General features: G+C 36.1%; 1 protein-coding gene across 4 annotated transcripts in view; it reads right to left on the reverse strand.

Moving 5' to 3' along the window:
- Positions 1 to 23,055, reverse strand: part of LOC119839548 (toll-like receptor 6) — a 190,495-nt gene that overhangs the window by 40,618 nt on the left and 126,822 nt on the right. For all 4 annotated transcript variants that reach the window (XM_038365891.1, XM_038365881.1, XM_038365870.1 and 1 more), the window contains one exon: positions 8,193 to 8,237. In XM_038365891.1, the coding sequence (XP_038221819.1) occupies positions 8,193 to 8,237 (45 nt within the window). The remainder of the gene's footprint in view (positions 1 to 8,192; positions 8,238 to 23,055) is intronic.

Consider the following 23,055-nt stretch of genomic DNA (forward strand, 5'->3'; position numbering starts at 1 on the left):
TGAATCTCGTACTGTGATATATCAGACATTAATAGATTTCATGTGGAAATAACTATAACTTATTGTAATATTTTTAACGTGTAGAAAATTGTAGGTATATTCAAACAATAAGAATGAAATATTTCCTTATTGAAACAGTCCTAATTTAACATTTGAACAGTGATATAACTGTTGTTATTTTACATGGTTACTAGTAACAGTGACTTTCTGCTGTCCCAGCCCTCAGCCGCTGACGTAATAAAAGCAACCTGAGCCTTTTGAACGTCAATTTATCGACAATTTCCCACGACCTTTATCATGTCGAAGTCTTTCGCTCGTTAATAAGTTGTTGCAAGATAATTAATTTTGTTCAATTAATTTACATAATGTAGGATCGCTGGATTTTTCTTATGAATTTTATTCATGATATGCGGATATCTGGTCTCTCGAATGTATTCTTAATACTTAGTGGCTAAGAGAGGAATAATGAAGTCACTTATGACAAGATAAATTATCATAAATTTCACGTGAATTTTAAAGTATTTAGCTCCATTACGTCTTAATTTTATACGTGTTTAAGCGTACACGCATACAAGCGCAACTACAATTTACGATAAAGAGTAATTGTTATAATAAATATATAAGATAAGAATCAATAATCCTACTAATATTATAAATGCGAAAGTTTGCAAGGATGTGTGTGCGTATGTTGCTCTTTCACGCAAAACCTACTGAACCGATTGCAATGAAATTTGGTACGTAGATAGCTGAACAACAGGAATAACATATAGTCAACTTTTATCCCGCTATACCTACGGGATACGGACTTACGCGGGTGAAACCGCAGGGCGCAGCTAGTATTGATATAAAGCTCCACTACAAACAAACCTCGAACAAGCACAATGATCAAGCACTTTCTACACAAAACAAAAGCTATTTTAGCTAAATTAATAAATAATTCCACAATTATACAGCTAATAGCGGTTACGATTTGATATCTCACTCCAAGTGAATGAGGCTGCAGCCGCACTGAGCGGTCAGTTGCAGTGTTTTAACTTCAACTAATGAATAGATGCGATTCAATGAAATAAGAGAGACAGCTCTACATCGTTGTGATATGTTTATTGAATAACTCGATTCTGGTTTCCATTTGAAAGAAACTTAATTGACTGATATCATTTACGACACTGAGTTTCTACGTTACATCTATATAAATAAATGTGAACCGCCAAATGTGTTTTTTAAGCGTAAAACTCGAAAAGGGTTATACCGATTAGGCTATTTTTTGCCATTTATATATTGTTTTATAAATTTACTCGATAAATTTAAGCAAATTTGGCATTTGTAATTCCTTTGTCAAAATAGGTTGTTAAAATAGAACCCATCATCTATTTTTCTACTTTGAGTAACAAACATTCAAATATAATTACATATAAAGATTTCATATTATTTTGATATTAAAGCTAGGTTGAGTGCAATCACAAGAGAGAGACCAAGCATTCCGTTCCACGCTACATCGTTAACCTTGTTTCCTGCGACCGCTTAAATGAGATTTAATGATCATAATTTCGTTTTGATGATTGGCGTGATGAAATACTTTGTGTAACACATCTAGCCTTAAGATATATCAAAAATATCATAAGTATATGCCTTTTACGTACCTATACGTTATTCTAAAGAAACATAGTCGTTTGGAGTTTGTTGAAAAAATCTAACAGGTATTTAAATTTAATTCATTTGTTATATAACAACGATCTAATTATAGATATCTGTATCGAACATCTATAATTAGTAAAGTGTGTGTGTGTGTGTGTGTCGATAATATTTTGTTACCGTAATTGAAAATTCCACACCCACGCACACAGGACAAATAAAACGAAAGCTCCGAAAGAAAACAACATGAATTAATAAGCACTCGTGCCGTGTTAGTTATCGGAGCTCGCCCGCAATTAGCGCTCGCTTCGCCCCGCTCGCGTCGCGTGCGAAGCGATTTAATAAGGGGCACGCACGGAACCTGAACAGCCTCGTGAAAAATAACCATTGTTATGTAAATAAATGCTTTCGTGATTAAGATAATTTATTGGACTATTTCGTTATTTAGACGCCACAACATATAATGGCTCCGAACGAAACCGCTTTTATGTCTGTTTATTATGTATGTTCTAAAGACAGGATTAATGTATTCAGTGTTTTTGTATTCAATTTATTGGAAATAGCGTGTAGGAAGAACCGATTAATGAAGTCAATTAGTTATTTAGTTAGTGTTTAACATGGTATCATGTTTCATACGATCAGATATATAGGGGTCCGTATGCCGAAGGGTCATTAGGGATAACCCGTCGATATCAGAATCCCATGTACACACGCACCCACACGCACGCACACGCACAAACACACAGACGCCGATATAAAACACGCTTATATACATAAGCATGTCAATAACCACTTTTACGACAATATACAAAAATCATTTATGATGTTTAAAGTAATAGAATGACACAATATAAGCGAAAGATCGAAGTGCACATAAACGATGGTAAAACCAAAATACAATAAAACCTTCGTTCGCTGAACAATAATACGAAATCCTCTTTGGCGCGCCTTTTACTCGCGTCTCGTGGAAATAAAAGATCCTATCAAAATTTAAACGTATCTCGGAGGGAGGAATGATTGTTGTTTTAAATTCAAATTGCTCCAACATTACTGTTAATGTGCTAGACAAATATTTAATAGCCAGTCGGGTATTATACGTTTTATTCTTATGAAAGGTAATGAATAATAAATGTTGGGGCGTGTTGACGAATTTATACAGGCATTTTATATGCACATGCGGTTGGGGAAGTACTGTTTATATATATACCATTATATGTATGTTAGTGTACGTGGAAGATTAGTGTTATCGGTCTAGAATTATATTATTATCTCTGTCAAGTACCATCAAAATCCGTTCATTAGTGATCCCCTGAAAGAGATACAAACGTACAAACATACATCCATCCTAACAAACTTCCGCAGTACCACATTATAGATAGAATGGATATGTTTACAGTTTATAGGTTGTTATTTTTAAAAAAGACCTCCCTGAGCCCAAGTTTCTCCATACGTGCAATATATTTCAGTACACATAGTCCTAATAAGTTCCGCAAATGCTACCTCATAATAAGATAAACTGATCCAAGCAAATCTAGAAAGATCTGAGGATAAAATACAGTTATTGCGAAAAAATAGACAGCTATATGTTTACGCGTGTACGTACATAACGTTTTTGTGGTTGCTGTTGTGTTTGCGACCGATCCTAATAATTTCTATTTCAACTTAGATAAATACGAGAGAACTGGCTAAATATTGTACTGGTTAAAACAACATTTGGTACGATATTTTTTATCTTTTACGTGATACGTTTAATAGATTTAAATGTTTTGTTTTATGAGACAATATTGTTTTATTTATCTTCAAATATTCTACTCTCATATCTGTCTGTAACATATTTATAAAACTTTTACAATGTTCAAGCATTACAGGTTATATACAGATAATTTTGCGAAATACTATCTGCGGGTCAAGCACTGATGATGGGATACTTCGTTAGCAAAACATTAAGAGTTCGGTTTTTTATACTATCTGATGACAAACGCTAAACTAAAAACTAAGTATTGAAGCGTAATTCTATCAATAAAAATTCAGAGTAACAATAAATGAATGGTCTAATGTTAAAGCGATAATATGTGTCCAAAAATCTCATAAAAAGCATTGTTTTGATGATATTGTTAGTCGCGTTTCGGGAACGCTGTTGTTCATAGTCCGGGAACTTAATTCAATTTGCGATATGCAAAACTGTATGTACCAAAATAAATGAATTAACCGTATTCCGTCGCGCGGCGTTACACGTTTAACTCGATTTCCCTTTGTGAAAATTTACAAACAGACGTAGTGCAAAAGCTGTTTTAATACAAAACAAATTATTGCGCCCGAAATGCACGCTATCTTTTGTTATTTAATACAAATCTTATAAGCCTATGCTTTAAATTCTTTATAGACAAAATTTGTGTCTGGTGTTATCTCAAGATATTCGGTATTCGGATTCGCTTTGCTAGATTTGTACATGATTACAGCTCACCCTCTAGCACGAGAAATAAATAAATGGTTTCTCGGATATCATCATTATTAAGAACCTTAACCATAACACGGGGCGCATAGAACCAAGGAAATATATTAACTCGGCGGACTTTAAAATATTGCTTCACGGTCTGAAAGCAGAAAACCGCGGGTTTGTCAAATGAAAAATTGTGTTACAGCTTTACTCGAATGGGGGAATTTATTAATGTCCTCACATTTACTCGCCGAAATGACTGATCGTACGAAATTGTAAAACTAAAATGCAAAAACGACACCATTAATCTTTTTATCCGACGTTCAGAAATTTGCGATTCCCACAAATGAGCTGTGTAAAGCGAGCAATAACTTGATTTGCGGATAAATGGCCCGGAATATGATCTACCGCGCGCCCACAATACCTTTTGAACGTAGACATTTTTGCTCATACTTCCATTACGCCATTAGTATCGCAGAACCCGCATAAAGTGGAGTTACAGCGGCAATTGACGATAAACGTTAATAGTTGCATATTCGTACGGGCGGTCTGCAGTTTTAATGCCCTCTATTGCATTTTACCATTTAATAAAAGTTGGAAATTTTAGAACGTTTCTTCATTACGCTTACGCTATTGCACATTTTTATTGAACATTTTCTAAGGAATAATAACAGTTTTAAAAAGAATATTATCTAGCAATAAAATGAACAATACTATTTTTTAAAGTAAATTAGCATACAATAACATTGTTAACTGACAATAACAACATTTAACGTGAATAAGTAAACGTATTGACAAACTTTCACTTCACTGCCGACACATTTAGCACGATTCCCCAAATTCTACATTCACAATACGCGTCAAATGAAAAATGGCGCAGCTGTCACAACGGTTATTGATGAGCGTCACAAAATGGCTAAAATTTACTTTTACGCGTGTCAGATTAGCTCCCGCCGACGTGACAGCTGATTCTCCTAAGTGACGCGAATCACACTCCGAGCGACATTGGCCATCGGCACCGGCGCAAATGGGAAATGATTTGCAATTTATAACCGCGATCTGCGTTTGTGCTTTATGTGTCATTCCTAATAAACATTTTACCGTATGTAATCAGCTTTCCAAACGACGGCAACAGTCGCCAACGTTCACCATTATGCCGCATCAACTAGGAATATTCAGAAAGATAAAGGCTGAATAATTTACAAAAGACGCATAACCAATCGATAGCAAACAATAGTATTGGATGCATTTTCTAGTTAACACTTAAATCTCAAATAGATCCAAGTGCATTTAGAAACTAGAATCCTTAGAAAGTTAGAGCTACGTGACTAGCAGACCTCTCGGCCTGCAAACTGAAAGCCGGTTCGGCGCCAATTAGTTTCAACGCTTCTGTTTAGGGCTGCGGCGGCTGGAGCACCCTCAGCTGTTCTGTTTTACGAGATTCGATGGAATCGCACTTCGCGAGCTCGCTTCAATGGTTACTCCATCACGCCCCGCAGTTTGTACCCCACCCATCAATAGCGCTAATTAAAACCCAGTAACAAGTCGGCTCGGCTGCTCGCGCTGAAACAGGCTCTCAAAAGCGTCAATATTGGTGCCAATTAAATGATTAACATCAAATGCCGAACCAATTTACTAATTAATCCTTTTAAAACTTCGAGGAGTGTAAATGAATAGCCCAAATATGCCGGTAATTTAAATCCGCCTCGAGATCAGTGAAATAGAAAATCTTTTATCGTAAGCCCTAAGCGATAGGTAAAAGGAAGACATCTGAAGAAGCGACTCCAGAAATTAATGGATTCGAAAACTTAGCAGGAACAATCTCGTCGATTCCAACTTTTGCACTAAGAATCTAAGCACGTTTTAATTCGCAAGTTTTCAGGCTTGATGACTGCACCCCTTGAGGGGAGTCCGTTCGTGACGGGACTCGCGATTGGGACAATAAAAACCTCGGAGGTGGGGCGTTTCTTTCAGGAAATTAGCTGTCACATTAGTTGGCTATTAACGCTTCGTTTTCGGTTTGATCGCATTTTCCCGCCGCTCGGCTCGGCCTCCAACATGTCGCGTCATGATGAATCATTTGTGTGCCTTCACGTTACAGGCCGTGACATATTCGCGATAGGGAATTACCGATCTGTTTTATTTTTGCTTGTATTTTCCGTACTTAAGGATTACATTTTGCCAAAAAGAATTTCCTAAATCTTCTGAGATGCGAAGGCTTCATGCAACAATTATCTTAAGTGATATTTAACACACAAAACTGCAGAGGTGTAAAGTCGCGCATAAAAAGTTATCTTAAACAAAATGTTTTCAATATAAAAGTCAGCTCTATAATTGAGTGGGTCCAGCGCTGAATGGCCGCAATCCGCCGGCCAGTATCATTAATACCGCGCCCATAACCGCTAACGCCGCACAATACTTCGAAGCGTATTTATCAGAAGTGCTAGTCGGAAACCACTTATTCTCATCTTGACAAATCATAAACTATCCAATCTCATTGGAACGGGAAACCTCATTCTGGTAAGCGCTCGCAATCTAGTGCAAGGGGCTGCCTCAAACGGAATTATTACTCCGAGGCACCAATAATTCAATGGTATAATTAAACGAGATTGCTTGTACCGGCTACATCACTTGAAGCAAATTAAGTTTACGCGGCTAATTATGAGTAATGAGTTATTTCTCGTTCTGCCTTCAATATTCCCTCTGTTCCTGACGGTTCTCGCTCGTTTTTATTTTCTCCGTTCCTCCCGTTTGCGATTTCGCTCGGAACGTAACTCTAGCTTCAATTAGTTTTCCCGTAGTTAAATGTAATGGGTTACGCTCCACGACGATTTTATTACGCGGCTGCTTACTAACTTTGACACGGTAATTACCGAAGTCCAGAATTCGAATGGTAATTAAAATTTGTTGATTCACTTCTTTGTTCGCGACTGCGATGCGATACGTTTTGTTTTCTGTCTAATTTTAAATAATTGTACGGTTGTGTAGGATACAAGCAAAACCCTCTTTTTGAACCCTCTACAAAAACATCGTTTTATTTTTGAGAAATTGTAGTAAACGTAACGTAATTTGGACAGGGGACTTAACAAATTCAATTTTGTAAAGTATGATTGACAATAAATTTATAGCCGAGCAAGAAACTGAGGGGTGTAAATTTATTGTGCAAAGCTATTAGCACCTTAATGCAGTTTACTCCTTAAGAATGATGATTTAAATAATAAAAAGTACTAGATTTTCAATAAAAATCGACGAAGATTCGAGAAGCTGAACACGAGAGGGTGTTTAAATGTATTTATTAAAGCGTGAAATTTCCATTCCATCCTCACAAAGCTGAAAACGAACTTCGAAACAATTGGCAAAACCGAGCGTCCAAAGAGTTTAAAAGTTAAAAAAGCGTTCGTTACAGGACACATAGACGTGCAATTAGAGCAAAAGGGCGAAGGGATGCAAGTGACCTCACAACGATCGAGCAGCGGCGTTTTTTACAATTTCCAAAGCCGTAGAGGCGCGGCGCATGAATACAGATTCGAAATGACACGGTTATGTGTCGTTTTTTCGTGCGTTGTTTGAAGGTAGTTTGCAGTTCCTCGCACAGTGACGTGTGGCGTGACTCGTATTTATGAACGGGTTAGTGGCGTGGAAACCGGCTTTTATGGCCGCAACGTGGCGCTTTTGTTTTTGTTACAAAATATATTATAGTTTTGTTCGCTGGCAGCGAAACATCCGCGTGTGTAGCAGCTATTTGGACGTGGTTATCGTTTCACGGCCGCGTGCATACAATAGTAATATCGGACTGCCTTACATTTAGCTTATTTATATTATTACCAAAACGAGACACTTCTTGAATTAGAAATTACACCATTTCATGAAAGATTGAGACTTTAATGCGATAAATTATTCAACGAAGATGATATGTTGCTCGGTAAATAGGATGTTAATATCAGAGGAATAAATAATTCCGTCATAGAGTTGAGGGTTTGAGTTCTCTATCAATTAATCGCGTGTAACTGATGAAGTAATAAATGGGCGTGAACGCTAAGTAAATACCCACACAAGTAAGGGGCCACACACACATCGGCACACTCTAATTAGCGCAGTCGGTAACGAGCCAAACTTTACTCACCGTGGATATTCTGAAGGCCCCGTCTCTGCAACTTCTCATTGTTTTCTGTGGACAAACAATTTTTGTTTATAATTATCGTTTAATTGGATATTTGATACCGGCTTCCAAACTGGGCCGTCGTATTGTTGGAGACAGAAAATTATAATTTCGCTCGCCTTTTAAGCAATCTCATGTTTTATTTTTCAGAATGTCTTGTTTTAATGATTAAGATATACTTTAAAGAGATGTTGATCGACGGATTTGTTTTGGTGAGGCTGAGACGCGCATCTTATCGCTAGCGGAACGTAATTATTCCAATGTTCAATCTAAAACTACAAAAGGTTTCCAATAATGGCAGGTACATAATCAGTTCCAAGGCTGGCTCATTAAGCGTTTGAGCGAGAGGATAATGACGCTAACCGATATCCTTATTTAGTGCAAATTGCGTTCCGACACCGAGCCGCCTCCGATGTGAGCTCGCCCCATTCGCAGCCATGTTTACTAATGATTTGGGATTTAGATATATCGTTGCCCAAGGTTCTGAGGTTGACCTAATGGTTGTAAAGGTGGTTATGGATGATTACTAGTAACTACTACCACTGAACTTACGCTTCATGATTTCTAGAGTCTCGTGGATAACATATTGGGATTAGTTAAGTGATTAGTTTCGTATAGCAACGTATTTTCTATTCGAGCTGTTATGAAACATAAAACCTAGGAGTAGGCTAATTTGTTAAAGTTATTAAAAATAAGTCAAAGTAGCTGGATGACCGAGCTTTGCTCGGTTTAACTTCGTGAAGTTTCCAAGATCGTTTAGGCATTTTTAAGTGAACACGTGCATTAAGAAGACACAAAACAATATAAACAATTAGTCTAACCTCAAAGCAAACACTCATTGACTTCGTTACTCAACAACGCCATCTGCTGGATTCTGCGACTTTAATTATTCGCCAAAAAATAGTATTATTATTCGTCAATAGATGTCAGGAAGAGCCTCCTATTTGTTAAAAAAGTAAGTTTAAGTCGATAAAACACGAATATGACATTTTCTAAAAAAGATTCCTAGCTAGATCGATTTATCGCCCCCGAAACCCCCTATATACTAAATTCCATGAAAATCGTTGGAGCCGATTCCGAGATTCCAATTATATATATATATATATATATATATATACAAGAATTTTTCGTTTAAAGATATAAGATAATAGAAACAAATGATAACGATATTCGATAAAGTAGCGGTAACAATATAATTATAAACTATCCATTTGTGCGGAATAACAAACGTAAGCAGAGAGTATAAAAATATACATTCAGAAATATAAAAGCTCCGTTATAAAACATATTTCAGTATCGCAGCGCAATAAATATTTGGAGCATTGCAAATATTATCAAATTCTTCATAACGGCATAAAACTCGTTCCAAGACTAGCGAAACATCGTATTTTATATAATATTGTAATAATATGAAGAGTATACAATAATTTCGAGAGCTAATAATGTTGCCCTGTTTATATTTAGACGTCAATGTTAGTTATGTAAATGTAATTAATTTCGCTTCACTTAATATTTGATTTGATGTGTTTAGTTTTGGCGTTTACTATTGAAGATTTAAAATTATTATTTATACAATTGTTGTTTTTTGTTCATAAGTAAATTCGTTCCATAATTTGTAGCATAAAAATATATTATAAAGCTTCATTCCCTTACTAAATAAAATACAATTTAACTTAAGGCTCGCACATTCCTAACTACTCGCGTGTTTTTAAACACGACAAACGTACAATCATTACATACCGATTTTTCCCCAAGCCCCTTACGAGACAGTGGGTTCCCGTGATTTATGCGACACCTTACAGAGGCAGTGGTTTTGAATTGCGATAGGCTTACGACAATCGACACTTGAGTTATGTACTAAGACCTGCGCTGCACGATCTAGTAGGAGCTGTTGATAACATTATTGACGGCAATACAATTTAGGTATGATTTATGTGGTTCGTTGATTATATACTTAAAATAGACACGCGAATTTGTAAATCACACATCTATAACACTTCACAGGGTTATCGAAACGCTATATATTGATCTAAGATTATGTATTGTAATCATGTTTGATATAAGTGATTAAATTACAGTTTTAATTGTCACGATAGCACACAACAAATAAGTAGGCTAGGCTTGTTCTTTATGAAAGTTTTCTCCGCATTTTCTTTGTGCGTTGTTCCCAAGTCCGCCCCCCCGCTGCCCGCTACCCGCTCCCCGCACTCCCCACAATGCTTTCGGAAGACTCAAGCTCATTCGCTCGAAATAAAAATATTCTGGGTGTTTCGTGCTTTCAAAGAAATATTTATCTCGCCACATGCTGACTGGCCTGTTTATGCAAACGTGGATTTGTATTTCACTCCGTGTACCGTTTCGCCCCGGGATGTTCTCGGCTCTCTCACGAAGCAATTTCTGCACCAATTTCTTTAGGAAATCATTAACTTGGGGGTAGGAATTGTATGGACTGAGTATCTAATATACTTTGCATGTATACATACACATCTTATATATAATTAAGATTATGTTACCTATTTACGTTACTGGAATACCAGAATGTAAGCTAAACAGGTGTTTTAAGCAATATTCGTTAGAATATTATTCTCAATCTAAATAATCTATTTATCTAAACAAAGGCAAATTTTTGAAGCCAATAAATTACATTATCTAAACACTTAACAATGCTATTTAGTACTTAATTAAACGACTTTTACTTAAAAAAGTAGTTTATAAGCCGACGGTTGAAGTCCCCAGCTCCTGGTGGCTGCAAGCTGCTCCACTATGATAGATAGCGCCGCGGAAACTGCGCCTGTGCGTGTTGTAACATTCATTGAGTTTTAAACTTTCATGAGCCGGCCGTAAGTTATGATGCGGGATGGGATTGTGTTTTGATGTTACATTCTCACGTTTTTCATCTATTTGCACGTAGAAAAACGTGAAAGGAAAATATACTGTTACATTAAAAATAATATATAATAAAGAATCCGTCATGCGATATTTGAAGGCGATTAATAAAAAGAAATTCGAAGTATTACGGCTTTTTTATAAACTTATGTAAGAAAGTTCAACATATAGGTAGGTACATGGTTGATAAGGAGACTACCGATCTGATATATGCCTTGATTAACAGAATATTTAATTTACTTTTCACAGTTTTATTGTTTTAACATCAATAAAAATGATGGTCATCATGTCTCATATATAAAGATGATTCCCTCTATTAATCAACCACATTCATAGAATATTGACGAACAATTAAAGTATGTGCAAAAATTCTCAATATTACCTATTATATGACATCATGAAAACAATACAACCAGCGTGGCTTAACTCAGCAACTGTTAACACACCGCGCCAGACAGCATTAAAAACGTAAATGAGTTAATGAATAGATTTGCGTAGTGGGCGCCAACAGGGGGGGCGTGTGTTGCGTAATTAAAACAAGGTTCTACAGCGGTGAGGGTAGCGGAGGGGAGTGGGGGGATTGTAGTGTGAAGTACCTTGTTTCCTATTTGGCTATAGGAATGGTTAGACAGGTCGAATCATTAGAAGTGATCATTGATTAAATTAACCGAAATCATTGTCTTAGAGAGCAGTCAGTATGTATACTAGTTCGATGTACTAAAAATCTCATTGATATTAAACTGAAAAAGCACAGATAAATGCTTTAATGAAAAGTATAAACTTTGCTCAAATAAACTTATATGAAGACGAAAATAGAATTAAAATAATGTTTGATGAAAACTGTAGTTTCGTTTGATTGAAACTTTATTTCATCGTTCTGATGTTATTATTGAATTAATTAAAAAACAGAAATTTCAAGTGCTGGTTGCTGATAAGTCGAATGTTTTTAATTTATTAAATATTACTCATGTGTAAAAACCACACAGCTATGACGGTTCTGCTGTAATATTTATGATCTTGTTATACTACTGCTTATAGTCAATATCCTGTTTTATTATGGTTAGTTAAAACGCATGATTATACGTGTATATTTAATTAGATAATATTAAATATTGTGAATAACATAGCACTTACCAATACAAAAAAACCCTAACCATTCTTATTCCTTTATTATTTGAGCTCAACTACAAAGAGAATATAAGCAAACTCACTATACATCATGTATATTCTATAAATATATTCACACACGAACTGAATAGGAAACCGCGCTACAAACGATGCAAAATCTCATAACACCAAGCGTCAGTCAACAAAGAATCTACCCACAATGATGCGAACAATAGACAACCAGACATCAAAACGCGAGTGTATCGAAATATCGCGTTTGAAAAAAAAAAAGTGTACTTGGGTTTAGCTAACAGCACATTGCTATGCGGCGCGTCACCCTTCGCCTTCGATATTGTCGAACGTCTGAAATGCACTTTAAGATAGCTCGATTGATCCATAGAGGTTTGTTGCGTTTAAGATGAATAAAGAAATGTTTTCTACCGTAATTATTGAAAATGGGAGTCAAGTTTTGTATGTAGTGTATGCGTTTTTATAAACGAGTATTGTTGAATACTTAAAGCTTAATTTTTTACTAAGAAATTTAGATCTATTACTAAGAAACGTAGCTAAGTTTTTTACTGAGAAACGTAGATTTATATTACATAATTAATGAGTATTAATAAGTCCTAGGTGAATTACACAACCATTTTAGTAACCAAAAGCGTCCGTATGTCTTGTCAGTTTTAATACTGTGGCATTATATAAAAAACCCGAAAATAATTTCATTATTTGTCTGTCTATATAACAAAACGAGCAGCAGCCATAAAGATTGTCACGAAGCCATCGGCGACTTGCAGAGATGCTTGGTCTCGGCGCAATTTAACCGTATAAAGCTCCGAAAATTTGCGAAATGTGAAGCGGATTTTAAAACGTTCGTAAACTCGTTTAACCGGTAGCCTGTCCGCGGACAGTTTTCCGTGAAAAATTACCCCGGGAATGGATGCGGGGCTTTTAGCCCAGTTTCGGGCAGTCACGGCACGACTCGCCGATTTCCTCCGATGGACAATTTGCCGCGCGACTAAATAGAGCCTCCGTGCCTACCGCTGCGTCTTGACCAATATTAACGCTTTCAGCCTTAGTAAATACTGCAGATTATCTACTGGATATTACTGGGATTTACGTTTATTGATGTATGGATGGTTAAGGTTTATATAGGCGAAATATTTGGTGTACCAACGCAAACACATCTACTGTTAACTAAAGTGATTTAACAGGCAGTAAAATATCATCACATTTGTGATTGCACCGTGTATATTAAATAAACTTTGTGAACAAATAACTATATCATAATAAGAAATTTTATAAAGAATAGAAAAAATTTGATCACGAGGCAGGATTCGAACCTGCGTATCTTGCCTAACCGTAGCAACGCCTAGCCTCTCGGCCACCCGTGATCCTGCCACAGTAATCGAATTTCTTCTACTCTTTCGGTTTCATGTGCCTAAGGGGCACCCCACGCCATCTATTGAGATGATTAAGAACCATCACAACCAATACGAACCATTATTTCAATGATTACAATATTGTATCGATGGAACGCGGCCTTTGTTAAATTTAATTTTTAGTTTTATAGCATTGAAATGCTTTATAAATGAGAAATTTTTGAAAGAATAAAAAAAATGCTATAAAAAATACATTAAATGCGAATTTAACTGCATGTATGAGAATTTAAATGAAGTGGAGAACTATAAGATTAAAAGCGGTATTAACATAGTTAAGTTTTTAGTGTAAAACCAGTATCCCTTACAATTCCCTGTATGGGAGCACAAATTAACCATGGTCTTTAAGTGTCAATAAGCTGAAAAAGTCGTATAACGACACAATTGCGTTTTACAATGGCTCAGTAGAAATGTCCAGTCGATTGCAGTATGGAACAATTGGGGCGGCCACAAGAGCGCATGTTTATTAGAACCCCCGGCCCTCGATTTGCATAACCGTCTCCGTAATTAGAAACCATCTCGGGGTCCTTTGTCCCCAGATGGGGGTAGTTACTACACAGCTCGATTCGAATTAGCAAAATGTCCCGTGTATCTGCTTACGATTCGGACGTGCACTAATTGGCTTGTTTAAAAATACACTATTGTTAATGCTAACTAAAGAGAAGAAAGCAACATAATTTTCTTAATAATCACATCAACATTTTCATAGAAATGCTCTTGCGAATGTACTATTTAAATAACATCGACAAATGTAATGTCAAACACAAATATTTATTTTTTCAACAGACTGCTTTTCGAGAGCTTCGATGTAATGAGATTTCAATAAAACATAAAACAATTAAGCATTACCGGTTCTGAAATCTGTTTACACCGAAGAGTTCCTAGTAAAAGTAGTTCGAAAGTGAAGTGGAAGATAGAATACTGAAATAGCATTACCGTTAGACGTCTGAAATCCGGAATCACGTTCAAAATTATATCCGATCGCGAAATTCTCTTGCAACACTCAAAATATATACAAAATGACATAAAATTCGTTGTGGTTGAATGCAGCGCAGGTTGTCCGTCTGCGGGAGACGGCTCCGTAAATAATTTCACTTTAACAAACCACGTGCATTCGTAATGCAGTGTAATGATAATCGTCTCGCTTTTAACTGCCACCGCATTGAATTTTTAATATGGTTATCGTATAATACAAAAATTGTACCCTATGATTACCAGGATAATATTATTATATCCCGACTCGACTTTGTAACAGATTGTATTATCTCAATCCTAAACTCTGACATAAGCCTGTAAGGATTTATTTGCACCTTTAGTTTAATAAATATAATATATACAATAGTTGCACATAAGATTCGTTCTTCGATAATTCAAGCGTCAAATCATGAGAGATTCAAACTCGTCAAGAGGAACAAGAACGTAATTACACAGATAAGGCAGATAATGTCGACACAACGAAGAGCCAACGTGACGTCACACATTCAATATGGCGGTAATTGACAGAACGCTAGACGGGTTCACAAACATCGCGTCTAATTACTTTTTTTAATACGCACACCTTTCGAAAGGGTCGTTAGTTTTACATTATATACGAGGTACAATGGTAAGAAAAATAAGCAGACAGGTGGAGTGAGCACGTTCCATTGCTTGCGGAGGGCTCTCAGCGAGTCATTACCGCCCTCACGCCTGCTTTCATTATTTCGTGAGTGTACACACTGTGTCAGCGCGACGACGCCCAATGTTGCTACTGCTCTATTGAATCCTTATTTAATTAGATCTTCAATTCGGAGAACTTCAATTGCAACTAACCCAAGTTGCAGAATCCAGCTCGGGATTTGAGTTGTACGTGGAACGACTCGATTTGTGAGATGAGTTTCAGTTACTTTAATACAGTTATCAATGAAGTCTATGAAATAACATTTGCACAACAACAAAATGAACAATAGCGATATATATGTTATTAACATTACACTTATAATCAAATTTAAACACACGTGACACCATTTAATATAACTTTAGATTAATATAGCGTTCATTATTTGAACAATTTATAAGCGAATATGTAAGAACTACGTAAACTACGAAAATATAAGGTTATAATGAAAAAGCACAGTGAATGTTCGACTAGTAGGCAATACAAACAATAGCAAAACAAATGATAGCCGTGATAAATGGCCGCCTCAGAAATGGCGTTCCCGATTGATTGCGGATCATTCCGAATGGCGAATTGCTTTAGGCGCCTAATATCCGTTGGAGAGGTGAACGGCTCCGCTTCTTTTTGGGCTTGTGTCGGCTAAGGGGAGGCATCCAATAATGTAGTTGCGTTGGTGAGTGGTATTTGAAATTCTAAGCACAGTTTCAAATCATTGTCCGTTGAAAGGAAAATACCAAGGAACAATTGCATTAACAGACTTTCTTTACGTTTTGTATGCTCTAAGCAAACCACGGAGCGCCTTCTGTACAAAGACTTTTCACTAAATCTTTTAAGCAGATACTAAGAATCTTTTAACTTTTTTGCATACAATAATAGCGACCAACCATACAGGAAATAATGTTGAAAGAGATATTTCCATTTCGCAATGCTTTTTAAGTATATTATTTATATTGCAAATATGTTAGTAAAGGATAAACACCGAGTATGATTAGGAAGCACACATACTCACAATGTATAAATAAATATCTATAGACAATGTAACATGATTAAAATACATAGTAAATCCAAAAACGGTTCAATCTAAACACGTGAAAAATGCAAGATACACATCAGCATAAAACAAATAAGATATCATACACAATTCCAAGAGACACAACAAGCGGCGGGGACATTTTAAACGCATGAAATAGAGTGAATTCTGGCTCGCTCGTGGAAACGCTCAAATGTACAAGTTCATTGCTATTTTCACGTACTTGGCGCTCGTTCAGCTCGCACTTGTTTTAACTTCGCTTATTTATGGCGGAGACTGTAATCGAATGCGAATGGGGGGAGGGGGGATTAACCGGATTTTTTGTCAACGATAAAAATGGCTCCGCTCCGGGATTAAGCGCTCCACTCGGGTGTCTTCGCGCCTGCAAGGGAGTCGAAATAGTCGGGCCACTTGATATTTGACACCCAAAGGGTAAACGACGCTGGAAATCAGATTAAGAGCTATCGAGGTATTGTTAGCATACTCGGCGCCGTTTAATTAATTGTAATGGCTTCTACAATCCGCTTTTTGATCGCGTGTAATTCATTGAGTGCCTGAGCGTAAATAGTCTGAAATATTCAGCTCAATTGTATTTGAATTACTATGGCGAAATTATATATTTTTGTTTATTTGACTCTGCTAACTCAAATTTAATTTTTACATAGGCACTAAATGATAGTTTTATTGTTCTGATAAAAATTGTTTATTGTTACGGACACACATTCTACCTATTGTAAATTTTTACGTATTAATTATAAATACAATGTTTTGATGTACAGTCGATTATAAAATTTGTTAATGGAAAGATTTTCCAATGCAAGATTTATACGCATACTAGAACAAAAGAAATTGAATCTAAATTAAAATATCAACTTAATAATGACTAAAAGAGAGATCGAGAGGCGTTCAAAGCAATAAATATTGCCTATAATAGAAGTGTGTCTGTGTATTGGACGGAACCCTTCGGGCGGGAGGCTATAGTTATTTCATTAGAGGTAAGCGATTAATCAGTGGCCGAAGGGGAGCCTAGGTAAGATCTAGCTTTAGCGCTTGCGGCTTTGGAGTTTTAATTGATATGTGTTGAGGCGTGAAAGGCTCGTAATTTATTTCGTGGAATGTTTGTGTATGTTCAAATCAAATTCGTTTTACAATTGTAACATGGTGGACGTTGAGTTTATAGAACAAACATTGTTATATGGGTATATGTAATAAAAGATTAAAAAACTTAATAAAAAATTGTAAGAAGGAAGTTTTTTAATGGAATAACTTGTGAAAATCACAATGAAATATTCCAAATAGAGGTTAAAGTTAAAATAACATTGTGGCTTTCTTCTTTCATAGAACATCCCTCAGATGTATACATTATCTAATTTGTTCGCATTGAAAGGTCTCGCTTGAGGTTTATAAAGTTTTCTTACATTTGGATACAATGGAGACCACGTGAGCTGAAGCATGAAAAGGATTTAACTTGGAAACTTGTAAGTAATTGATATTGCCCATAAATACTATGGAATTGTTCGGGTTCTCTTGTTAAGTCATAATCTTACAACTTAAACGACATAATACGTTTTGTGACATAAGCTATGTATTGAAATTTATATTCCATCTGAAACTTCGATTTTATGACACTACGCCATTCGAAGGTGTTATCTTCGTTGCTTGCGTCTATGTTTGCATATATTTGACATTTAAAACACTATTAAATGATTTTGCGTGTTTATCCAAGCGAATAGACAATATATAATAAAGAAATATATTTGTCCGATCAACGAAAAAGTACGTGTAAAGTTGTGCGGATGAATAAAGTACATACACATTACGTTATCGCGGGGCAGCGCAGTGAATGGAGAAAATGTATGAGTGATGTGAAGCGCGCTAATGTTCCTGGTACAGGTTTGTTTCCAAATGTATTTCGATAGTGTTCCGGGATACGTGATTTATATTTGTTGTATTCGGCGCGGAATGTTTCTCGATGTCGCGCAGAGCGTTAGAATTATAAGGCCCGCGCTTTTAATGTTTTTTCTAAGACAAATACGTTTCAGGATAAAGTTCCATTAATATTGATTTTAATGTAATCCAAATGTGAATAACGAAAGTTACACAGCGAGTGTGAGAAACGACAAACTAATATATGAAAGAAGTCCCATTAGTGCCCTTTGATAGGATCGACTAAACAGTAGATGACTTTTATTTGTCTCAATAGGAACCCAATCTCAATCTTCCCGTTAATGTGGGACAATTCAAGCATTGTATTTGCACAAGATTATTCAGAAACACACTGGAATTAACAGCGACTGTACAAGCATATGGTTTTATATATTTTCCTCCGCATATCGATAACGTCTTGCGGCGTCGTCTTTGATGTTAGTTGTAAAAGTTTGTCGACCATAACCGTAACCGCGAAGTTAGCTTATCCGTATGTAAGTCATAACCACGAAACAACTCGCTTCTATAACGAGGTCAGAGCTCAGAAACATTGCAATTGTTTGCGTATTGGGCGATGCTCGGTAAAATAATACAACGAAATTAGGAGTCAAGTTTACTAAAATTCGTTAGGTTTAGCCCTCGGCGTGGAGCGAGGTCCCAACACAACTGGCATTTTATAACAGGTTTTAATCTGAACACAATATGCTCGAATAATCATAATGTTGTTTGACCTATGTAACACAATGTAATGCAATTCCTAAATGAATTCGTTTAAGATAAACTCAAACTCAAGATTACGATCAAGCTATTATCCCAAGAATTTCTTAAATAACGGAAGCCCCCGGAACGGAACGTAATATTAAATATGAATTTAATACCAATTCAGATAACACTAAAAAACATCCTCAATAGTAATTTATGTTACACCCAACAACCCAAGCTATTAAACCCGCGGTAAGCGTTACTGCTCTATTCTTGGGGCGATCCTTATAATTTCTTTTTGATACCAAATAAATCTGGCCCGGTTAAATTGCGTGTGGGGCCTTATCGGGAGCTATCAGGCCGGGAATAAATCTGGGACGTTTCCTACTTTCATTAAGAGCGATCACACGGGGCTGGGCTTTGCGTTCGTTTAACTTTCTAAGCTTATTCATTTCAGGTAACAGACAGTAAATTTAACATCGTCGTTGTCATCCCAGTCGTAAGACGTCCACTGCTGGGGATATGCCTCTCCTAAAGACTTCCAGAACGGCTCATAACAAGATCGATCAGGTCGTCTGTCCATCTAGTTAAGAGGCCGTCCTACTGCGTCGTTCTGAACGTGGTCTCCATTCAAGAACCTTCCTGCCCCAACGGCGATTGGTTTTGCGGGCTATGTGCCCAGCCCACTTCAACTTGCTAATCTGTCTTACATATCCATTTTTAAAATTATATCTTAGAAATTAAGCAGTATCTTAGAAGCTGGGAGCGATGACTCTGAAGACAAAATCGTCGGAACACTACACCCAAGGGCCAGAGCTTCACACTCACGAGGGTCGATAGACTGGCTGGTACACGCACAATGAATTTAATGATATACCTAGGTATATTGGTGTCTAAACATAAATAACTGATATACAAGGTTTTGAAGTTTGGCCAAAAATTATAAGCATGGTGGTTAAGCATTGAAGCTACGATGAGGGAGATATATGCCACATGAGTAATCTATAAATTTGTACTTATATTATATCAGACCTATTTTAATTAATCTTTACTAAAAACTAGAATCACTTACTATTCACTCACTTACTAAGGAAACTAATAATATTTGTATTGATATAATATTCAGATAACATGAAAATGTATTCCAGCGACATTGAGTTATATGTTGTTCATCATAAACCGACGGTAAAATAAAAACGACGATTTTATGTCTCTATAAATTCATAAATTGCAGATCTATAAATGATGACACAGTTTACGACTACGCAAATAGTCAATTGAAATAAATTGAGATCAATCCGGTTTGAGGACAATATAACGTGCAATTATTGTTGTTTTATTGTTATCAAATACATTTAAGTTTAAAGAAGTTATGTAACAAACTCGTAATATGATTATGGGGAAGAACATTAATAGATATCGAAGCTTATTCCATCGGCTTACAGTTTATATTTTATAGCTTAATTTTCAACAATTGCCGATTTGTATTAAACCATCACAAAACAAATAAATATATTTTAAAAATTTATACTACAAAAAATGATATTGCATTGAACATTTAAATGCAAGCAGCTATCACTAGGTTGTATTCTTAATTATTTCTGGGAAGCAGTAAACGAGCTTACGGGCTTTACAGGGAGTTGTATTAAAATATAATTACGCAGCACTTTTACTGATGATAATAATCCGCCGATGTACAAGAGGGAGAAGTTATTACGATTAAATACATAAGAAGCTGCATCAAAATAATCCCGTTCATAAAACACTTCGCTAAGCAAATCTTGATTTCATTACATTTGCAAAATGAACGCGAGCGGCGGCCGAGGCGAGACGAGTCAATAAACATAAGCTTCGATTAACGTTATCGAGACTGCGTATAAGTTCATTCGGATCCGACTCGAATCTGAGGATTTATGGGCGAGTAAGCCAGTTCGTCTCCGAGACCGTTGAGCAAACAAATCGAGAGTTATTACCGACTTAACATAATCGATATTATACACAATTGTACCCACTCGGTAATGGAATCGATTTTATTTATACGAATGTGTCTTGCCAAGATGGCGTGCCAAGTTTGAATTCGAGCTTAATGGATTATAGATGCGTTTTAAGTGCGAATAACTTGTTATATAAGCGCAGAGCACGAGGTTTGGTAACTTGGATTTTCTTCATGTTTTCCTTTCTACAATGCAAGCAAACACGTTTATGTAATGATACATTAAAATGTTTTGACTATATAATACTAATTTGTTGTAACTACTTGTACCATTCACATTCATCAATTTTGTATTAATCTATGTTTTTTGCATGATTGCTACACTTCAATATATTATGAAGGGTAACGAAGACCTATTTAGATGAATACCCAAGGATCGATTGTTAAACTGAGCAAGTTTTCACTGAACTGGGCTGTGGAAATCAGATCGGGCAATAATTGATAATAGTAGCAAGCATGGCGTCAGGGTCAGCGCAAGAGCCCGCGGCAGCAGCGTTATTAATAAATCGAGAAGACCAATCGCAATATCCCATAAACTGTTCAATTACTCATCCCATAAAGCGTGTCTGCGCATCGTAAACCCGTTTTATGGAGTGCCGCCGTCACATTGACAAATTAAATTACACACCTAACAAGCGCTTGATATGTCGTAAAAAGTTTGTGTACGGCGAATGGCGAGATACATCCTGTAATGGAGATTGAAATGTAAATTAAGTAGCTTCGCGCTTCATTGACAGGTTAATCGTCAAATTGATATGTTAGCCATTAGTATAGTAACGCAGCTTACCGAGGTTTCTTTTGTAGGAACGTTTGTATTTGAGCTATGCAAGAACAAACATTAATTTGAATAGTGAACAGCCAAAACATGCAACATTATAATGCTAAAGAGGAAGTACAAGCAGGATATTTTTGTAATTCTGTTAAGGCAAATTCGCGGAAGCATTACATAGCTTAATCTCTTTGTTTATATACGATTATTATGGCTAACAAAGTAGAATTGTATATCGAGCATTTTCTCATACACACATTCACATGTTTCTCTGGTATTCAACACACACAAACACACGTACACTTTCGCAAAGTCCAAGAAGTATGTAGTTAAAAGTGGGAGTTGTAAAACTCGGGGCAAGTTGTGCAGATGCATTAGAGGGAATTCTGAACAGATTACGGGTACGTGCCTCCGATTAGTTGCTGTTCAACTAACGCTGTAATTTATTTTAAATTGGAAATGTTTACCGCGATACGTGAAATATCTTCTTCGATATCAACTAAATTACTGTACGAAATATAATACAGCTAGATATTATTTTAATGCAAACTATTATGGAGCGCATTTTAAAAATAACAAGTCAAAGTATCGTTTAAAATTACAGTCCTGATGAAAAACATAATATGCATCGTAAATTTTAAATTGACTACACTACTACAGGATAAAACCATTAAATTTACTTATCTCAGTTGCTGTATCTCAGTCTGTAAGATTTTAAAGCGTAATCTCTCTTGAAAAATTTAAATATATGAAACTAAAATGTCTCAAAAATTAGAATACGTCTCGAAAGCAGAAGTTGTTTTGGCGGGAAAGTCGGCGCGCGCTCGGGGCCATCCGGAATGGCGGCCATTTACACAAAATAATATATTATTTACGCTTGCGGCCACGCCGAGAGGATGAAACATTGCCCAGTTTTATTTTAACAGAACTGCATATATTTGCTACTGCTTTACATTTATAGAGAAGACGCAAGTTTGTTAAATGGCGAAAGCTTTATGCCGAGGTTGTAAGGAACCAGTTTAAACTTGTGTGATTTAACTTTTCTTCTGTTCTCATTCTACGATTCTATCGTTACAGTGACTCGAGTTTTTTTATACCTTCCGATTCCCACTTTTATTGTTTCTCTCACTTTTTCTATTTGCTGTAGCGGGACCAATAGAACTTAGAAGCGTGGAACGAACAACTCTCTTTTATTATGGTGATTCTCATAGAACTTCTTAAAAAAGAAACTGGAAATACCAGCGATAATATTAGTCTGTAGAAAATCGAAGATACTAATAAAGAAGTATTTGCTATTCTTAGTATTGTATATACTATTGAA

This window comes from Zerene cesonia, chromosome 1 (assembly GCF_012273895.1).
Source record: "Zerene cesonia ecotype Mississippi chromosome 1, Zerene_cesonia_1.1, whole genome shotgun sequence".
In the NCBI taxonomy this organism is placed as follows: domain Eukaryota; kingdom Metazoa; phylum Arthropoda; class Insecta; order Lepidoptera; family Pieridae; genus Zerene; species Zerene cesonia.